Genomic DNA, 19,032 nt, shown 5'->3' with positions numbered 1-19,032 from the left:
AGCAAAAAATAAATGAGCAAATAAATATGGGTACTCAAGCAAAGACCAGGAGAACCAAGAAGGCACCAGATTTTTGCACAGATAAAAACATGCACACACCCCCATCTTAGTGCTTTCTTGAAAGGAGCACCTTTTCCAGCTTGCAAGCAAACAATCTCATGTTTTTGAAGACTCACAGACCAAAGCACCATTTCTCTGTAATTATCTGCAGAGCCCTATGACACCCCATGCTATAATCAGCGAATGCAAAAGATGACAACTACAAATGAGTAATTTGGTATATATTATTATGATACGCATTTACTTGCCGGTGTAATGAGAGCCAAAGAAAGGTCAGGACAACATTCTAGGTTACGGGATGCATCCAGCTAAGTCCAACTCAGAATAGACTCATTTAAATTGATAGACCTAAGCTAGTCAGGTCCATTAATTTTGAAGGGTCTACTCTGAAATGTACTGTATTGGATTGAATGCAACCCTATGCAGTACTGAGATTTTTCCGAACGCAGAGGCTACAGCTGCTCTGTAGATGGTCTGTACATTTTAAGCCTTTAATTGGACATTTGCTGGTTGCCGCCAGGTTGGTGATTGCTAGATACTGGAATGATTTGGAGGAGTGTCTGTCATGCCTTGGTAGTAAAAGTTTTGGCAGATTGCTCTAAGTGAAAAACTCAAATATAAGTTAAAAATGGCAGCAGAGGGGGAGGGGAGTCTACAGACAAGTTTGTAGTGGTGGAGGGAGAGATTTGCTAATTGTATTATTGGGCTAAATCTGATCATATAGTTTGCATTGTATAAATATGACTGTGTGACTTAGCCCCCATATTCCTGGGATGCTTTTCTCCTTAAAATGCTTTTCTCTTTGCCTCTGTGTCAAAGTGTAATGAAAACATTCAACAGTGAGACAGGATGCCCTGCTTGTTATCAAGGCCGAATAGCTGGCCTTGTCTGGAAGACAGAACGAGAAGCATAGAGGGGCTTATCAAGCGGATGATGCACTTCCAGCTTGACGCTGGAAGTTGCTAGCTTGATGCACAAACTAGCCTTACTGAAGGCTGAAGGCTTTGTTGAGTCAGCATGTGTTTATGAGAAGGACAGGACACAGGAAGATCCATATATGTATTTGTAACCTATGACCCTCTTGCGTGCGCACACTTATAAGAATCTTTGCAAATTTGTCTTTCTTTACTCTTGTCGTGAAGGTGATCACCAAGAGTCTCTCTATATAGAGATTAAACTCTTTCTCTGAATTGAATTCAACCCTCGGTGTCGTTATTGACTGTCTTTGTCCCTGCCTGGGTGCAACTTAAGGCAGTGTTTCTCAACCAGTGTGCCTCCAGATGTTTTGGGACTACAACTCCCATCATTCCTGACCACTGGTCTTGCTAGCTAGGGATGATGGGAGTTGTAGTCCAAAACATCTGGAGGCACACTGGTTGAGAAACACTGACTTAAGGAACCATTATTAAGCCAGTAAGGCTACAGTGGAACAGTATCACTTTATTACATATATGAACAAAAAGGGACTCTCTGTAGCATACAGAATATTTTGATCCGTTTAATTCTGGACACTAGGACATTATTCTATAAATTCTAGGACATTTTCTTTTTATCCTAACACATGTCAATCATGTAGAACAGGCACCCCCAAACTTCGGCCCTCCAGATGTTTTGGGCTACAATTCCCATCATCCCTGACCACTGGTTCTGTTAGCTAGGGATCATGGGAGTTGTAGGCCAAAACATCGGGAGGGCCACAGTTTGGGGATGGCTGATGTAGAACATGGCAGTTTTTATTCTTGGAAGAAGGGGCGTCTTTCGAGATTTTGTTGTTTCCGTTATTGTATGATGACAATCCTTTTTGTGTGGTTTGGAGGAAATCAATAAGAACATAATTAAAAACAACACAGCTGGTTAAATGAAGTGGGTGTTTGATCCAAAGATACACTGGGATTGAATTTTTAAATGCCCAATATATTTATTGGGTCCCTTTCAGACAATAACCCCCACAACACACACACCAGTAATGTCGGGCTAGCCCCCAATCAGCATTATCTTGCCCTTGTGCAGTGATCGTCTAAAAATGGATTCAAGGACTTAAGTAAAACATCTGACGGGCCCCCCTGGAAGCAGACTGTTGGTCTGATTCTGTATGACTGCTCTTATGTTCTCCTCCTCTTGTTGTGGCTTATTGTTTCCCCCACCCCCCACAGCATGCAATTCACCATTTGCAGTCAGCAAGCCATAAGCATGCACAGGTCAGTCATCTTGTGCTGTGGACACCCAGCTGATTTCCTGGGTCTGCTTCCGCCATCGCGTTTGTTTGCAGGGAAGCCTGATGATCATGTGTGACTGAGCAAGTGGGAAAGGGTCATAGCTCATTGGCACAGCATCTGCCTTGCATGCAAAAGGTCCCGGAAGGAGGTAAATATCTGGCATCAGTCAGGTGAGGCTGGGAGAAACTGCAAAACCTGTGCCAGTCAGTGCAAACAGTACTGAGCAGTATGGACCAATGGTCTTACTCAGTATAAGTATGCTGCTGTGTGTTATATCACACTTTCCACTGCATTTTCCCATCACAAGACGTGCATGTTCTTTTGGGGAAGTACATTTGTTGTGCAAGACCTCACAATCAGTGATAATTTTGCAACCTCAATTTGCCAATATGTGATTGAATCCTCTCTGAAAATAGTGACAGTCTAGATGTGCCAACAGCCGCCATAATAAACTGTTCACATTCAGTGGGATAGATTCCTTTCTCATATTTAATAGCACATTACAATTCAATATTATCAGTTGACCCCTCCTTCTGTCTCTCCTCCAGAAACTCCCTTTTCAGGCTTTAAATTTCTTTACCCCCCCCTTTTTTTTTCTTTTTGAAGCGGTCTTTTGATCTTCCTTGCATTTCCTCCTCCTTTGTCTTGTCGATGGAATACATTCATGAGTCTGCTCAGCCTTTCTGGCTATAATGAATAAATCATTGACTGCTGAGGTGACCTTTTCAGATATACTTTTTGTGAACAGAGCAGATTGTTGGGTTTGGCTGGTTTCCTCCCCGCTTCCTTTTGTTCCATTACCCCTTGCAGCCTTTCATATCAGTATTCCTTCTCAAAAGAAAGCCAATCAGCCTTCCTTCCAGATGTGGGTGGAGAGCGCCCTTCCCACAGGCCAAATTTGGTCTGACATAGTTTCCAGTTTGGCCCATTTCCTCAAATCATTCCCACCTTCCCTGCAGCTAGCATCACACAAGATATCAGGTGCACGGCGGTTAGAGATGCAAGTGGTTCAACTGCATGACTGAGTATCCCATAAGGAACTTGATAATACAGCTGATCGCTGCTGGAAGCAGGCTTGAAGTCACCACCTATCAGCTGATAGGTGGTGATTTCAATTCCGCTGGTCTGTGGTGGTTAAAGGACCACACGGGGTCAATGCAAGCCCCTATGTGGTGCTTTGAAGTCCCAGTGATCATCACCTGATGTTATTATGGTGGCAGGTGAGCCTATTCTGTCTTCCTCAACCCCAGGGTAGGAGAGATATGTATCTGGCCCACTGACCAGATCAGGTTCCCCACCCTGTCTTAGATTATAGGAATGTGAGAAAAAAATTAAAATTTAAACCTACACCTCTCATTTTACAAGTTTTCCACTGGAGAAAAGTGGAGTGGGAGGAAGAGAGACTTTAAAAAACTAATTTATGGTGTATTCCAAAGCCTTTAATTTCAGTGTGAGCCAAAGAGGGCCTGTTAGAGAGAAGGAATCTAGAATATTTTGACATGTGTGCCTATACACAGACTCTGTAAGATTTGTCTGTTGTCCTGCCAAGATCCTTTTTGTGTTTAAACAGACTGAAAATGACTTAATCCTTTTTGGTTTTGGTTTTAAAATAAACCCCCTTTCCTCCCCCATTAATGCCGGGGAATGAATGGTGCCTGCATAACAGCGACTGCCCTATTGATTTATAACTTTCCTCTTTTCAAGGCAGCAAGGAGGCGGCAGGATATTATATCCCTCAAGTTAATGCAGGGATTGCATTGATGTTTTCTGAATTGATTTATTTCCCCTAGATCCATGCAAAGGTCAACAGCACGCTCCTCCACTCGAAAACATTCCCAACAAACATACCAGTTTGATTATACCTTTAATAAAGAAAATTATGGACATGGCAGCCGCCTCAAATGTGAGCGAGGCAACAAGTAACATATCTAGGCCATTCACAATACAGTTGAATCCCACAAAAGGTGGTGTGTTGATCCATAGGGGGAAATCGCACAATCCTGTCAGTTTGCATTTCTTAGTGCAGAAAGTATTGATCTTTCCTATTCTACTTAATTCAAGAGGGTTCTGGAAGCTTCTGGAAGCTTCTCTGTGTGAAAGAAACAAGCAAAAGGGATGTGATGTTTGGGTTATTCCTTCAGAGAAGCTGAGTACAGCTGGTTTAAACTGGTTCTGTTACCTCTTTCTGTCAAGTTCATGCAGACTATAATAATAAGGCCAGAAGAAGCCTGAGTTTCACTCTTTCTATCTCTCTTTCCTTCTGGTGTGGTGTTTTGTACATAATATGCTTAGTGTTAAGGCTTAGTCTTATTATAAGTTATTGTAAGTTTAAGTTAAGTCTGCTGCAACTGGATTTCTTATGGACAGTGCCAGTCCTGAATGTATTGGATTTGTGACCATTATGTTCATTTGCCTTCAGTAGCAGTAAAACAATTGCCTCTGGTCTATACAGTCGTACCTCGGAAGTCAAACGGAATCCATTCCAGAAGTCCGTTAGACTTCCAAAACGTTTGAAAACCAGAACACAGCTTCTGATTGGCTGCAGGAAGCTCCCCTGGCAGCAAGGTGAGCAAACATTGATGCTTTTTTTGTTCAAAGCAACTAAGAAGTAATCTCCCCCCCTTTTAATTTCAGGTATACTATTCTTGCGGCGCACAGTTCAGCTTGTTGGAAAGAGGACTTATTTTATCACCTGGTTTCCCAAACAATTACTCATCGGGCATGCACTGTATTTGGCAGTTCTTTATCCCTGCTGGAACATACCTAATGTTGGAAATTTTTGACTTCGATGTGTTTGAAAGCATCAGCGAAAATCCACATGTCTGGGGTGGTTTCCTTTCCCTTCCAAAAAACACAAATGAGGAGCTTCCCCCCACTGAGGAAAATGCAGACCTCCCCAACACCATTCCTACTAAGGGTATAATTTTTGAAGAGTCTCACTCGAAGGATTTTTATAATTTTGATGATGATAGGTTTCCAGAGGCCACCTCTCAGAAACAGGAGTCCAAGCAATTCCAGCAAACACAAGAACCCAAAGAGTTAGCAGTTACTCAGCCTAGTGAACTGCCGTTAATGGGAGCCACCAATGTCACTTTGCCAGGACAAATTTTTGGTGGAGTACAAGGGGATCAAAACCCGAAGGACAAAATTATGTTTGCTCACCTTGCTGCCAGGGGAGGAAGCGAAGATTCAGAAGGCCCTAAACAACATTTAGGAAATGTGACTTTTGGAGAGGACGTGGCCATTTCAACGGTGGGCTTGCCAACAGATGCTTCCTCCACACCACCATCCTCAATTGATGTTTGTCCCCATGATGTCTTGTACGTCTCTGACCTCACTGCCTTCTCTTCTCGCTTCTGCGGAACAAATTCACCACTGAACAAGAACATGACTTTTGGGTCTTCTCTGAAGATGGTAGAAGTCATTGTGGAGCTGATCACGACCACGGATCGCGGGCGAGGCTTTGCGATGCTCTTTGAGTACAAGAACGATACAGAACTGGTTGCTGTGAGTGACTCAAACGAGGGGATAGAAAATATTATGATGCTGATGATAATAGCAGGGATAGTCTTCTTTGCACTTGTTCTTTTGTCCTCACTCTGTATAGCTTGCAGGTAGGTGCTGCTCTTGTTGACTCATTTTTGAACCCTTAACTAGGGATGGGGAAGAAGTTCAATTCAGTTCACATTTCAAGACCGACCTGCTGCATTTGCACTTTCTGAAATAATATCTGAACCAAAGCACAGCCATCCTAAATTTGCATTGCTCTGAATTTTGTGATGCAGTTCTCCAGCTAGGTAATAATGTGTACCAAAAATTGCATATACAGTGGTACCTCCGGCTAAAAACTTAATTCATTCCAGAGGTCCGTTCTTAACCTGAAATGGTTCTTAACCTGAGGTGTGCTTTTGCTAATGGGGCCTCCCGCTGCCGCCGGGCCGTCAGCGCGTGAATTCCGCTTGCATTCCGGGGCAAAGTTGGCTACCAGGAGCATCTACTTCCGGGTTAGTGGAGCTCGTTCGTAAGGAGGATGGTATGTAACCTGAGGTTCCACTGTATATTAGGGGAAAGTGTGCATTAAAATGCATATATTAGTGGTAATAACCTACAAAGTCGATTATATTTGGGGAAATTGCTTGTAAACAAGTCTGTATTGCTCAGCCTGGGTACAAAAATGTGGTTATTAGGATACTTTTGCACTAACAAGCTGACAAATGTTTTTTTAAAGATGTTTTAAAAATGCAAATTGCTGCAGAAATGTGGAGAACTGAATTTAAGATTGGAAAAATGAGGAACAGAGAACTGAAATTGAGAGATCCGTCGATCCCTACCCTTAACTTTCATTTAAGAATTATCGCTCTCAGCTGAGGGATGCCTTCCAATGAGGGATGCCAGGCGATAAGACTATTACTAAGCCATGTTTGATTACTTCATTAAATTAATAAATTTACAATATTTTAATTGATTTAAAAGGTACTCCAGACTAATGGGGCAGTAGAGTTCTTCTTAATTAAAAAACAAGTGCTTATATTAAACAAAAACCACCTGCACATACTATCTTTGAAGAGACATTGAAGAGAGAATACCTTGTAGGCAAATTTGTGCAGATTTTACTGATTTAATAAATTGACTGAAATCCATACGATTAATTTACTCTTTCCTTCATTGAGGGACATCTCCAAATGTAATCTTTGTGTCTGGTTGCACAGCATGCAAAGACGGAATAATTTACAACCAAGTGATTTTTGCCGTATATCAGAGTCATGGATGTCATATAGAGCATTTATTTATTTTTCCTACATTTTTATTCTACTTTTTATCTAAGGAGCTCAAGGTGGCATACATACTACTTTCCCTCCCCATTTTATCCTCACAAAACCCCTCTGAGACAGGTTAGGCTGAGAGCAAGTGACTGGCCCAAGGTCTTCTAGCATGCTTCAGGTCAAGTGGGGATTCGAACTCTGGCCTCCCAGGTCCTGGTCCAACACTGTAACCACAATGCCATGCTGGCTATCTTAAGCTGGATCCAACCTTACATCTTTTGCACCTGGCTCCAGTTGGTGAATCTCTTCTAATAAAACTACAAGGCTGTTAGAGTGAATTAGCCAATTCAGGAGGCAAATGCCAAGGGATGGAGAAGCAGACAGAACCATGTGAGTCATGTGGCTTGCTCAGCAACCCCTAAACTAGCATGCTGCCCCGAGGTGCAGTGGAGGACCCTGTCGCATGACTGGTGTTGAATAAAAAAGAGTTGGCTACAATTTGGATCATCTTTTATACAGTCGTACCTTGGATCTCAAATGCCTTGGCTCCTGAACAAATTGGCTCCCGAACGATCGAAACTTGGAAGTGAGTGTTCCCGTTTTCAAACGATTTTCGGAAGCCGAACATCTGGCACGGCTTCCGTGGCTTCCGATTGGCTGCAGGGTGCTCCTGCAGCCAATCGGAAGCCACGCTTTGGTTTTTGAATGGTTCCGGGAGTCGGAACGGACTCCCGGAACGCATTCTGTTTGAGAACCAAGGTACGACTGTACAGTGGACCCTCCGGAAATGAATTTAATTCGTTCCAGTGGTCCATGCGAACCCCAAAAATTTTGTAAGAAGAGGCGCCACTTCTGTGCATGCGCACAGCACAATAGAGTGCTTCTGCACATGCGCGAGGTGTGCAGAATGCTCTGCACATGCGGGCGTGACAAAACCCGGAAGTATACATTTCCGGATTTGCCACGTTCACAACCCGAAAGTTATGAACCCGAGGGTCCACTGTATATGGAATTGGGAAGGTGCCGTTTTATTTTATTTTTGCCTCAGGTAGCCAAACATCTTGGGCTGGACCTAGGGGGGGGGAACCCCAAAGTAAACACTCGGCAAGCCCCAAACCACTGCTGCAGGGTGTCTGAGCACCGAGGGGAAAGTGCTGTAGCAGAAACACTAATTATTCGTCTCTGTTACTGAAAACTGACTCTAGGCCCGCAGCGTTCAACCTCGGCTCTTCCCTAGCTCAACATCTCAAATTAGCTGGCGACCGTTTCTGTTGTAAAAGCCTGCACAAAAGAAGTGAATAACCGTGGGGTCCTCTGTTTTCTGAACGTGCCTTGCTTTCTCCTTCCCCTCACCGTGGCCTGTCCTTGGGAGAACCAGAACTTGGCTAGCCCTCACCTCATCTCTCCTATTCTTTATCATTACCATCCGTATTATTACTGCTTTTAATCTGCCGGTTGCTGGCTAAAAGTAGCAGCTCCCCACCCCTGCAGGCAGCCCGAAAGACGCAGGCCAAATCTAGCACCCTGGCACTCTTCTAATTGAGTGTGTGTGTGTATGTCTGTGTGTATCTGTGTGTGCCCGCTGGAGACACTCATTCCCTTCAGCCACAGAGAGCTCTCTGGGAAACTCCAAGATTTTGCCACACTGTTGCCTTTGTTTACTGGTTGGGGAAAGGAATGAAAGCCTCAGTTGTTGGTTGGCCAATAATTCTAATTACTTTTGGCCATGAAGCCCGGCCTGGGTTAGCAGCGAGGCTGTTTTTCACCCCTCTTCTTTCCCAAGCCCCCAAGAACAAGAGGCTCGTCCACCTTATTTAATTTGAATCGTGCCCTGCAGAGACCTGAGGGTTTGGGGGTCCCCCCCGCCCGCACTCTGTGGCTGTGAAGTATGAAGAGGCCTTGCAACAGAAACCAAGCTCTCTTGCAGCTCTGACCTGCCAAGGAGCCGTTTCTGACGGCAACCTCTGTGCCTTACCAGAAGAGAATGAGCTTGTTATTCCCTCTCGGCTCCTTGCAGGCAACCCCAAAGGCTGCCACCCCTGCTCTGTTTTTAAACTTAACCCAAAAATGAGGAACGCAGTAAGGCTGTATTCCTTAGAGCCCAAGCTGGCCTCACTCTGTGGGGTTGTGGAGCTCACTTGACCAGTTAAGAGCCAATATATTTGGTGACCAACGACTTGTGTGTCCCTGTACCCAGAATGTGTGTGTGTTTGTGTGTATTTGGGGCTCAAGTACCAAAAAGAGTCCCTTCCCCATTTGCCAACCATCTTGGACCCTACGATCAGCAGGTGAGGCCTTGTTGTTGCCGCCGCCACGGGGGGGGGAATTCATGGTTGCAATTAACCTGTGACAGGGCCTTCTTGGTGGTGGCTCCCCATTTGATGATTGTCCTCCCTGGTGAGGAGCTTACCTTCCCCTCTTTACTGACTTTCAGGAGGGATTTTTAAAACATTCCTGTTTTAATGGCTGAACCTGGCAGCCTTAGCTGAGATAATGTTTTTAGCATGCTTTTGCTATTGCACTGTTCATGTGTTCGCTGCTTTGGGCTCCTTTGGGAGGAAGGATGGGATATCAATTGAATAAATAAATGAGTGTGTGTTTGTGTGTGGATACCATGAGTAAGACAACAACTACTACTACTCAGTGCTTTCCCCCCAAAAAAGAATGTTTAGGGGCACTCTCATTTTCCTACTCATATTGAAATACTGCCACTCAATGAGGCCAAACTTAGATTCACAAAATGTTTAGGGTTATGTGTACCCCTGCGCCCCCAACCCCAGAAAAAAGTACTTCTACTACCACTACTTCTCAATGATAACTATAATATGTTCAGATGCTACAAATAGTGCAGAATTCAGCTGTGAGACTGTTGAATGAAGCAGGTACTAGGAATCCCCTAATACTGACTCAGAAAGATCTTCAATAGTTGCCTGTTCATTTCCAGGCTGAATTTTATGTGCTGGTGTTGACCTATAAAGCAAAGCTGGCACTTTTACCAATGTCACCTAACATTGTTCCACACTTGCTAGGAATTGACCCTTCAGTGTGACAGCACCTAAACTTTGGAACTCCCTGCCCCTTGATATTAAGTAGGTGCTTGCTAAAAATTAAGATTATTATTTAAGCAAGCATATCCAGACATATAAATACAACATTTATTTTAAAATGTAATTTTATTTCATAGTCTCTCTCTCTCTCTCTCTCTCTCTCTGTGTGTGTGTGTGTATGTGTGTCTGTATAGATATACATTTTATTAATTTTAATTTTAATCTGAAAATTTTTAGCCTAACTTGTTTTTAATGCTGGTTTTTATCAGTAATTTTAATTTTAAATTTTAATTAATTTTTAATTTTAATTTGATTTTAATGTATCTAAACTTGCTTGGAGGTTTTGATATTTAAGTGGCACATAAGTTCTGTTAAATAAAAACAAGTAAAATCAACATAAATGACTTGGAGCAGAGGTATCTAAATGAACAAATCTCACTGTGTGAGCCGGCCCAGGTCCTTAGATCAGTGGGAAAGGCCCTTCTCATAATCCCATCACCAAGGGAAACACAGCAGTGGGTGGTACAGGAACTTCTGTCATAGCACCACCATTGTTGAAATCCTCACCCCGAGAAGTACACCAAGTGCTGACATTTTTGATGCCAGGTTAAAACATGTCTGTTTTCCTGCGTGTTTATTATTATTATTATTATTATTATTATTATTATTATTATTATTAATCACCCACCATTCACCCTAAGATCCCAGGGTGAATTACAACATTAAAACACAATATCAAAAACGATTTAAAACAAGTTACAATTACAAAAATAAGGTGCGTTCTGAAAAGCCAGGGTTGAAAGCCAGGGTTAAAGAGATACATCTTCAGCATTTGCCGGAAGCTGTACAATGAAGCTGCCAGATGCACTCCTGCAGGGAGGGAGTTCCACAGCTTAGGGGCTGCCACCAAGAAGGCTCTCTCCTGGGCTGCCACCCTCTGCGCCTTTGAGGTTGGAGGAACTACCAAGAAAGCACCCTCTGCTGATCTTAGCACCCAAGAGGGTTTCTAGGGAAGGAGGCAGGTCTTTCAGATATTCATTGCTGTATTTGGGCGTCGTATTTCACTTCTGGGAATATAATGTGCAATTTTGCCCGCTCCAAAAATGGAACACCACTGTGGGTAGCCTGAATTTTTGGCTTTCTTTCTTCCTAGAAAGAGGTGTGGGACCTTTTTTCAAGCCAAGGGCCACATTCCTGTCCAAGCAGTCTTCTGAGAGCCACATACCAGTGGAGGGCGGGACCAGATGCCAAAGTGGGTGGAGCAATCCATGTACAGTAGGCTAGCTTCTACAAACATACACCTCTCTCTATGCTCCACCCATACAAACAAGAAACAGTATCAGAGCTCAAGGTCCAGCAAAAAGCAGAGCCTGTGGTGGGGTGTGGCCAGGGGAGAGTTCTAAGGCCAGGTAGAGAACCCCTGTGACAAAGGTTCCCATCTTCTGGTCTAGTAGGTGATGCTGAACTTCCAGCTGCAAGGGCTGCTGAAATGAGCATAAATGTGATGTTTCCTCTTGCCTCTTTCCCCCTCCCTCCCCTGCTCTCCCCACCCAACCCCTTCAGGAAGAAATTGTGTCCCAAAAGGAGTTCTTTGGATGCACGCAGTGACCGAGAGGTTAGTGCTAGTAGTTTGTGGTCTTGATGGTTTGTGCAGGTTCTTGGTTTTTTCTTTGATTCTTGTTGGTGTCTACCTGAAGATGTTGACTGGGGAATGTTTTGAGTTGTAGAATGGGATCCAGAATGCCGCTGTTGATATCAATGAGCTGCAGCTGGTGATGCCGAGTCAAGAGAATGAAAACAACAATCACTCTGTTGACGGAAATGGAGCAGGTAAGCAACAAATGCATAGGGTTTGCCACGGTACTCTCTCTCTCTCTTTAATTATGTTTATTAAAAAATTTCAACTTAAGATTACAAATCATATCATAATACTATATAGAAAAAAGAAAATAAAAAAGAAAAAAACAAATACAAAAATATAACAGAAAAGCTGGAGGAAATTCCAGGAAAAAAAGAAAAGAGAAAAAAAATCTCATTTTAATAACTTTGTCATAACTTCGGCTTCCCTGCTCCCCTCTCTCTCACTGGGAAAAATGATTCCTGGGCTTCCTCACACATTGGAGCTCCTTTGTTGTTACGTACCGTATGTCCTGTGCAACCTCTCTCACCGATTGCACTTCGATCGAAATCTGTAGCTCCTCTTGGTCTTCCTCCTTTACAACATTGATGTTTACAGCATCTATATCCTCAACCTGTGTCTCAAAATTGTCTGTGGGGAGAGGTTGGTGCTGAGTTTCAATCCATAACTTTGTAAGTCTTTTGTATTCTTTTACTCCTGTCAACACTTCTTGAACTTTTTCCCATACACTTTGTATCCCTTTCTCACACATCTCGTGGTGTTGTTTTGACTGTCTGTATCCTTTGTCTTCTCAAGTTACAATATGGCATATAGGCTGTTGTGCCAGAAACGAGTCCCAATGTTGGCCTACAGTTTCCCGTCACCGGTTACCGGAGAGCTCGTTAATATAAAGTTCCAATTTTTTACGGAGATCCACACAAATAAAGTAAATCGCCTTCCCTTGGCTTCGCTGCCACAGGGAAGGTGTCCAATTTGATTTTCAGAGAAATTCAAAGTCCCGTTTCAGCATAATGGCTGTAGGCTCGGTAATTGCATCTTGGTGTCTCGGTAGGGGGGGAAACGACCTCCGTTTTCTTTTGGATTCCCCTCCCAGGTCCAAATTCTTTTTCCAAATTGATTAAATAGATTTACTTACAAGTCCAAATCGATTTTTGGAGGCATCTGGCACTCAATTGAGACCGGCAAGGAGCTTTGCGCCTCAGAGTGAGCGAATTGTCCCAAGGCTCCGTCTCGCTCCGTCTGCTCTTGTCGCCCCCCAAAAGGGGGTTACCTGCAGCTCTGCTGGGTATCCATGTTCCTGGAAAGCCCAATCCAGGAGTTCTCCGGGAGGCCACTTCGCCCAAGCGGCTCTCCCCCCCCCCCCCGAGACGCAGGGAACCTCGGAGCCCGAGGTTTCCCTCGCCGATTTCTGATGGAGCCAGACCGGAAGTCCCTGCCACGGTACTCTCTATAGGACAGTACTGTTGCAAAACCAGCAACACCCTGATGGTATTATACTATAAATAATAGTTAATGACACATATTTGTGTTTTCTTTAGTCACTTCCTACGATGGCAGCATGGAGTGCTCTCCTCAGCAAACAGACCAGGATATACCTTCTTCAATGTCAGCAGTGACCACCGAGTCTGGAAGTGATGAGGTGTTTATTATTTCAGCCAGCCCTGGAGCTGGTGGCTTGAGTTTTACCTCCTACAGAATACAGGTAGAAGAATCCTTGGTGTGTTTTCAGTGAGACATTTTCAGTGAATGAAATCTTGGGCTGTGTTTTTCAGCATTTTTTTCTCTTCCAGTTGGGTTTGATTCACATGTGCATGTTCAACCAGTAGTTCTCAGATGTTTCAAAATCCAGGACACACCTATAACCTCAACATATAAGATGGGACTCACTTAACAATGTTTAGCTACAACTTGCAACCTTCCCATCATCCTACCCATTTGCCATACTGATGGGATATGGGACTCCAGCAACATTTTTGGGGCCACAGGGTTAGCCACCTTTAAATTATTTTGTTCTAACAAAAGGCAGCACATATTTTAAACCTGTGCTAGCCACACACACCACACACACACCAGGTGTAGCCATCTTGGTGCCCTCCTGATGTTGTAGACTACAATTCCAGTTATTCCTGATCATTGGGCCTTGCTGGCTGGGATTGATGTGGGTTATAGTACAAAACATCTGGAGGGCAATGTCTGCACAAATACATTGACTAAGAGAAAAGACAGATTTATATGAAATTCTGCGAGCATTTCGTCATACAGGAAAATACTGAAATAAATTATCCAAATTTCCTGGTGGTAGAATTGTGACTATAGTCTACTCCCTAGGATAGGAACATGCTCCCTATCCTAAATCAAGTCAGAACTTAGCAAATAAGTATTTGTTTTCCACTTAGTTGCTGCTGTTCTTTTCTTTTCTGGATGTTTTGCCAATGTTTATGGAGGTGTGAAATTTTGAACCTTGACAGTAAAAAAAGATCCCAGGATCACCTTCGTTTGAAATGCCTGTCTAGACTATGTGAACCCATAAGCGGAATTTTTTTGGGGGGGGGGAGATTATCTAAATCCTTTTAGTGAGAAGCAACTGTTGGTCAACAGTGGCTCCAGGATTCCTAGAGAGTGTGAGTCTGAGCTCTGATCATGGCAGGAGCCCAATGCTTCATGGATGAAAATAGGGACATGCTTGTAATTCCACTGTGCTCATAGCTAGGGTCAGCACCCAGCTGTCTTCTGTTGCATTTTTTTGTGTGTGTGTGTGTGATTTCATACCACCATTCTGCATAACATTCAGTGGCAGCTGGATCAAGCCACCATTTTAATTTCCCACAATGCCTCCAGTGAAAAATGGTGGTTAGGGCAGCCACATGGTATTGCTTGGGCACTGCCGCTCTCTGATGCTGTTGTCTACACCAGGTAACCCCCCCCCCAGCTGCCAAGTCTCCTGTTTTCCCCGGGAAATCCCCGTTTTTTCCAGCTGTTCCTAGCTGAAAAAATGGATTTTTTTGTTTATTCTGGCGCGGCGGCCATTTTGGAACTGGGTGGAGCATGCTCAGAAGCAAAATGGCTGCAGTGCGACTTCTGGCGTGGCGGCCATTTTGGAACTGGGCAAAGCAGCATCAAAAGTCACTTCTGAGCATGCTCCGCCCAGTTCCAAAATGGCGGCAACGCTACTTCCGGTCTGCTATTTCCGGCCCGGTCCCTTATTTCTCTGACAGCAACTTGGCAGGTATGCCCCCCCCCCCGCAGTATCCACTAACAGAGGAGGAGCTCACCAATTGAGCATATGGTGGTTGGATGTCTTTCTTTATAGAGGTCAGTCATCTATTTTTACAGCTGTCCATGATTTGCCATTACTAAGGAACAGGAAATAAGAGCTGTCTCTAGTAACTAAAGGTGGGATCTAACTAAATGCTACTTAGAGCAGACCCATTGAGATTATTGAACCCAAATTAGCAATGTCCATCAATTTCAATGTGTCTATTCCAAGTAGGACTAGCTTTGGATACAACCCATCCTTGGCCGCTTAATGGATTGCCAAAGGGGGGGGGAACACAAAATATTTGCATAACCTTTGCTAGTACATGTGGCTGCTCAGCCTCATATCCAGGAGCTAATTGTTGATGGGAACTTCAAATCCCCTCCTGCTCTCATTTGTTATAGTTATTGATCTTCAAACTGGATTTAGACTAGACAGCCCTTCAAACAGGACTTTCGCACAGAAGCCTGTCCTCTGACATCTCCACAAACAGAGGAATGTCCTCTATAAAGCACGAGATGTGGCCACCCTAAACAGGAGTAGTTGAGAGTTTATGCTTCCAGCAAGAAAGCTAATCCACCACTGTTGAGAGTCAAGAGTGTGTCTGTCTGGTAAATTATGAAGCATTATAAGGTGTTAATACTATGCCCAAGCCATTTGATGTATTTCCAGCTTTCTTTTATTTTCTATTTTTTTAAAGCAATTCACAAGTATTTGTGATTAAGACAATTGCTACTGCAAGAATCCTGGAACCAGCTTTGAGATGTAGGTCCCTGAGGGGAATAGGGGTCTCCTAACAACTCTCAGCACCCTTAGCAGTTCCCAGGATACTTCAGAGAAAGTCATGACTGTTTAAAATGGTATAAGACTTATTCAAATACATAGTGTAGATGGGGCTTGTGTATGTGTATACTGCAATTTTTAATCTGCAAGCACTATTTTAGGACTGAAGGTGCATGTGCTTGGCATGTAGAAGGTCCCTGGTTCTACGCGATTTGCAGGAGCAGGTAACTAGAGAGACTGGTGCCTGTGAACTTGGAGTGGAGTTACCAGTCTGAGGAGTCAGTGGTACAGCTAGGGCCCAGTCAGTATGGTCAATGTTCAGGGATTATGGGGACCGTCTTCCAACATCTGGAAGGCATACCTGCCAAGTTCCTCTCTGAAAAATAAGGGACCGGACCAAAAATAGCATACTGGAAGTAGCGCGGCGACCATTTGGGAACTGGGCAGAGCATGCTCAGAAGTGACTTTTGATGCTGCTGTGCCCAGTTCCAAAATGGCCACCGCACCAGAAGTCGTGCTGCAGCCATTTTGGAACTGGGCAGAGCAGCATCAAAAGTCGCTTCTGAGCATGCCCAGTTCCAAAATGGCCGCTGCGCCAGAATAAACTGGGGAAAAAATCCGTTTTTTCGGCTGGGGACAGCTGGAAAAACGGGGGTTTCCCAGGGGAAACGGGAGACTTGGCAGCTATGCTGGAAGGCACCACACTGGGGAAAGCTGATCCAGAAAAGAAGTATATGTTTTTGAGTCAGAACAATTGCTTTAATTCATATGCAAAATACTGTGAATTTAATCAATTGATTAATCAAGTAAAAGTCACAGAACCATAGAATTGTAGAGTTTGAAGGGACTATGAGGGTCATCTAGTCCAACCCCCTGCAATGCAGGAATATTTTGCCCAATGTGGGGCTTGAACCCACAACCCTGAGTTTAAGAGTCTCATGCTCTACCCGACTGAGCTATGAGATTTTAATTGGGCAAGAGCTTCAAGTATGGATTTTAGAATAAAATTCACTGGCCAACTGGATAAAGGTATCACATGCAGTATTTTTGTTTTGATTTATCTGTCTTTTTTTCCATTAGGACAGAAAACTGAAGAGAAGCATCACAAGTCCCGGCTCAGTTTCTGACTGGCTGACAGCAGGTCCAGTGGAATCTGGCATCAGTGCTACAAATATAGGGGTGGCACAAACAGAGAGCCATTGCCCAACTCAGCGAACATGGCGCGCTCGTACTTTTCATGACTTACTAGCTCCATTGCCTCAGCTACAGAAAAAGTGGTGCAGCTGGGCTACTAACAGCCCTTTCACCAAATTGGTTAACAGCAGCGTAAGTATTTGTAGAAAGCCCTGGGGGTGCAAGTTGAATGTGTCCTGCAGATCTGCTGTCAAAGTTTGATCAGTGGCTTCAGGTCTAGCCGGTTTCCCCTACCAGTACTGTCATGCCTGCATGCTAATAAGAATCTAGCACCTGCAAGTCAAGTAAGGACCGGTGTGGGTGGCCCATGGGGTCATTTTCACAGAGCCATGCCCATCTGTCGCACATGTAATGCCATCTATGGCATCGGGTGTGGGGCAGGTAAAGGCACAGCTGCAAAGGAAGCCTTTGCAGGAGCCTTAACAATTCGCTCCCAATTGTTCCTTGGCAAATGTGGCTTGCTGTCAACACCCAACAGCTGATAGGCACCAACAGCAAAGCCCCACTTGAGAACTCTGTAGGGCAACCAATCCCTGCCCAGCTAACCAGTGCTAACCAGCTGAGTGACACTTACAGCAAGCCCTGCATAGCCAATGGCCAGGATTGATGGGAGTTATAGTCCAGCAACAACTTGTGGGCCAGAAGTTCCCCATTCCTGACTTTGATTCTGTAATAGAAAAAAAGAAAGGAAGGAATGGCGGAGACCTTGTGAAATATTAACAGTTTTCTTACCTTCAGAACACTCCTTCCCACATGTGCATGTGTCTCCCCCCCTTTCTTTGCACTGACCTTCAAGTTGTGGGAAAGGCAATCATGAGCAAGGCACAGAGGGAAATGACAGTGAAGGAATAGAGCAAAATGACCTCTTTAACGACTTCTTAAAGAAATATTCACTTGTAGTTCCCTCAGATCTGATTATCAGAGTTGATGTTATGATTGCTCCTGCCAGGGCTTTTCTGCATCCACGAAAGACCAGACTGCAGCTACTCGGAAAGTAACTTCAGCTGCAGAAATAGACGGCATCTCCGAACCGGCTTACTTGGACTCATCGGCCAGCACTGCATCTTACCCACTGACGTATTCGGCACAGAAACAACGCAAGCTAAGCAGTAGCTGCAACTTGAAAAGATCCCGTTTCAGAAACCCTTACTTTGGGTTTTTAACAAGTTCTCCCGACTGTAACCAACCAAGGCTGTCTGATCATGCAAAGCATGTGGGCACAAGATCTCCAGTCAACAGTCCAGGCCAGGGTACCGAAGACCTCCTTGAAGGGCCCATCCAGCTCACAAGCAACATAGTCAATGGCTCAAAATCCAAGGCGCTCTCATTGGAATTGGATAAACCCAAACCTGTTTTTGTTATTTCTGAGGAAGGGGATGATCAGCAGCCTTTGGTTTTAGCAGAGCATGTGAATCAATGTGCAGATGCTTTATCTGAGCCAAATGTTATCCATAATAATATGGGGATGGGCATTGCAGATGAGCAGCCAGTGGACCCAACTCTTCAAGAAAGCTCAGTTGAGTCCACCAGTATCAGAGCAGACCTTGATCTTTGGGGAGAGTACCCAAATTCATACAGTGATTCCCTGAAGAGCTGCAGTGGTTACAAGGATAAAAACTATGGGCCTGTTTCAGACACCGGCACCACTAATTCTCATCCGAATTTTGATTCCTTGGCCTCTCACCAGTTGTGTCAAACCTCAGTTCAGTAACTCCTCCAAATATGGGTATCAAAACTGACACTGAACGTTGTAGGTTTGTGCAATTGGAAGCAATAAACATGTTCCTTTTGAGATGGAATGGAAACTGCATTGCACGTACAACGTGGAGAATGTGCTTGGGCAGCCCTGACTCTAAATGTTGGAATAGATTGTGTGTTAAGTTATACCCTATTGCATTGCCACCTCTTACTGAGCTGCATCTAATGACTGTTTTTTTGTTGGCTTATTGAGAGCTTATCAAGACTACCTGACTGGTACTTCTTACAAAGAAGACAGGCTTTCTTAAAGTGGCGTGATGAATATGGAGGCACTGTCTATTTCCATTCCATACCATACCAGGAAGCAAATGGTCAG

General features: G+C 44.1%; 1 protein-coding gene across 2 annotated transcripts in view; it reads left to right on the top strand.

Annotated features, from left to right (window-relative positions):
• The window catches only part of LOC118075701 (uncharacterized), a 42,439-nt gene extending 23,407 nt beyond the window's left edge, over window positions 1-19,032 (top strand). For both annotated transcript variants that reach the window (XM_035097859.2, XM_035097860.2), the window contains exons 2-7: window positions 4,911-5,890; window positions 11,650-11,701; window positions 11,814-11,916; window positions 13,264-13,427; window positions 16,845-17,090; window positions 17,908-19,032. In XM_035097859.2, the coding sequence (XP_034953750.2) occupies window positions 4,911-5,890; window positions 11,650-11,701; window positions 11,814-11,916; window positions 13,264-13,427; window positions 16,845-17,090; window positions 17,908-18,669 (2,307 nt within the window). In that variant the 3' untranslated portion in view covers window positions 18,670-19,032. The remainder of the gene's footprint in view (window positions 1-4,910; window positions 5,891-11,649; window positions 11,702-11,813; window positions 11,917-13,263; window positions 13,428-16,844; window positions 17,091-17,907) is intronic.

This window comes from Zootoca vivipara, chromosome 17 (genome assembly GCF_963506605.1).
Source record: "Zootoca vivipara chromosome 17, rZooViv1.1, whole genome shotgun sequence".
NCBI lineage: Eukaryota > Metazoa > Chordata > Lepidosauria > Squamata > Lacertidae > Zootoca > Zootoca vivipara.
Note: the sequence above shows the minus strand (reverse complement) of the source record. Positions and strands in the feature narration are given on the sequence as shown.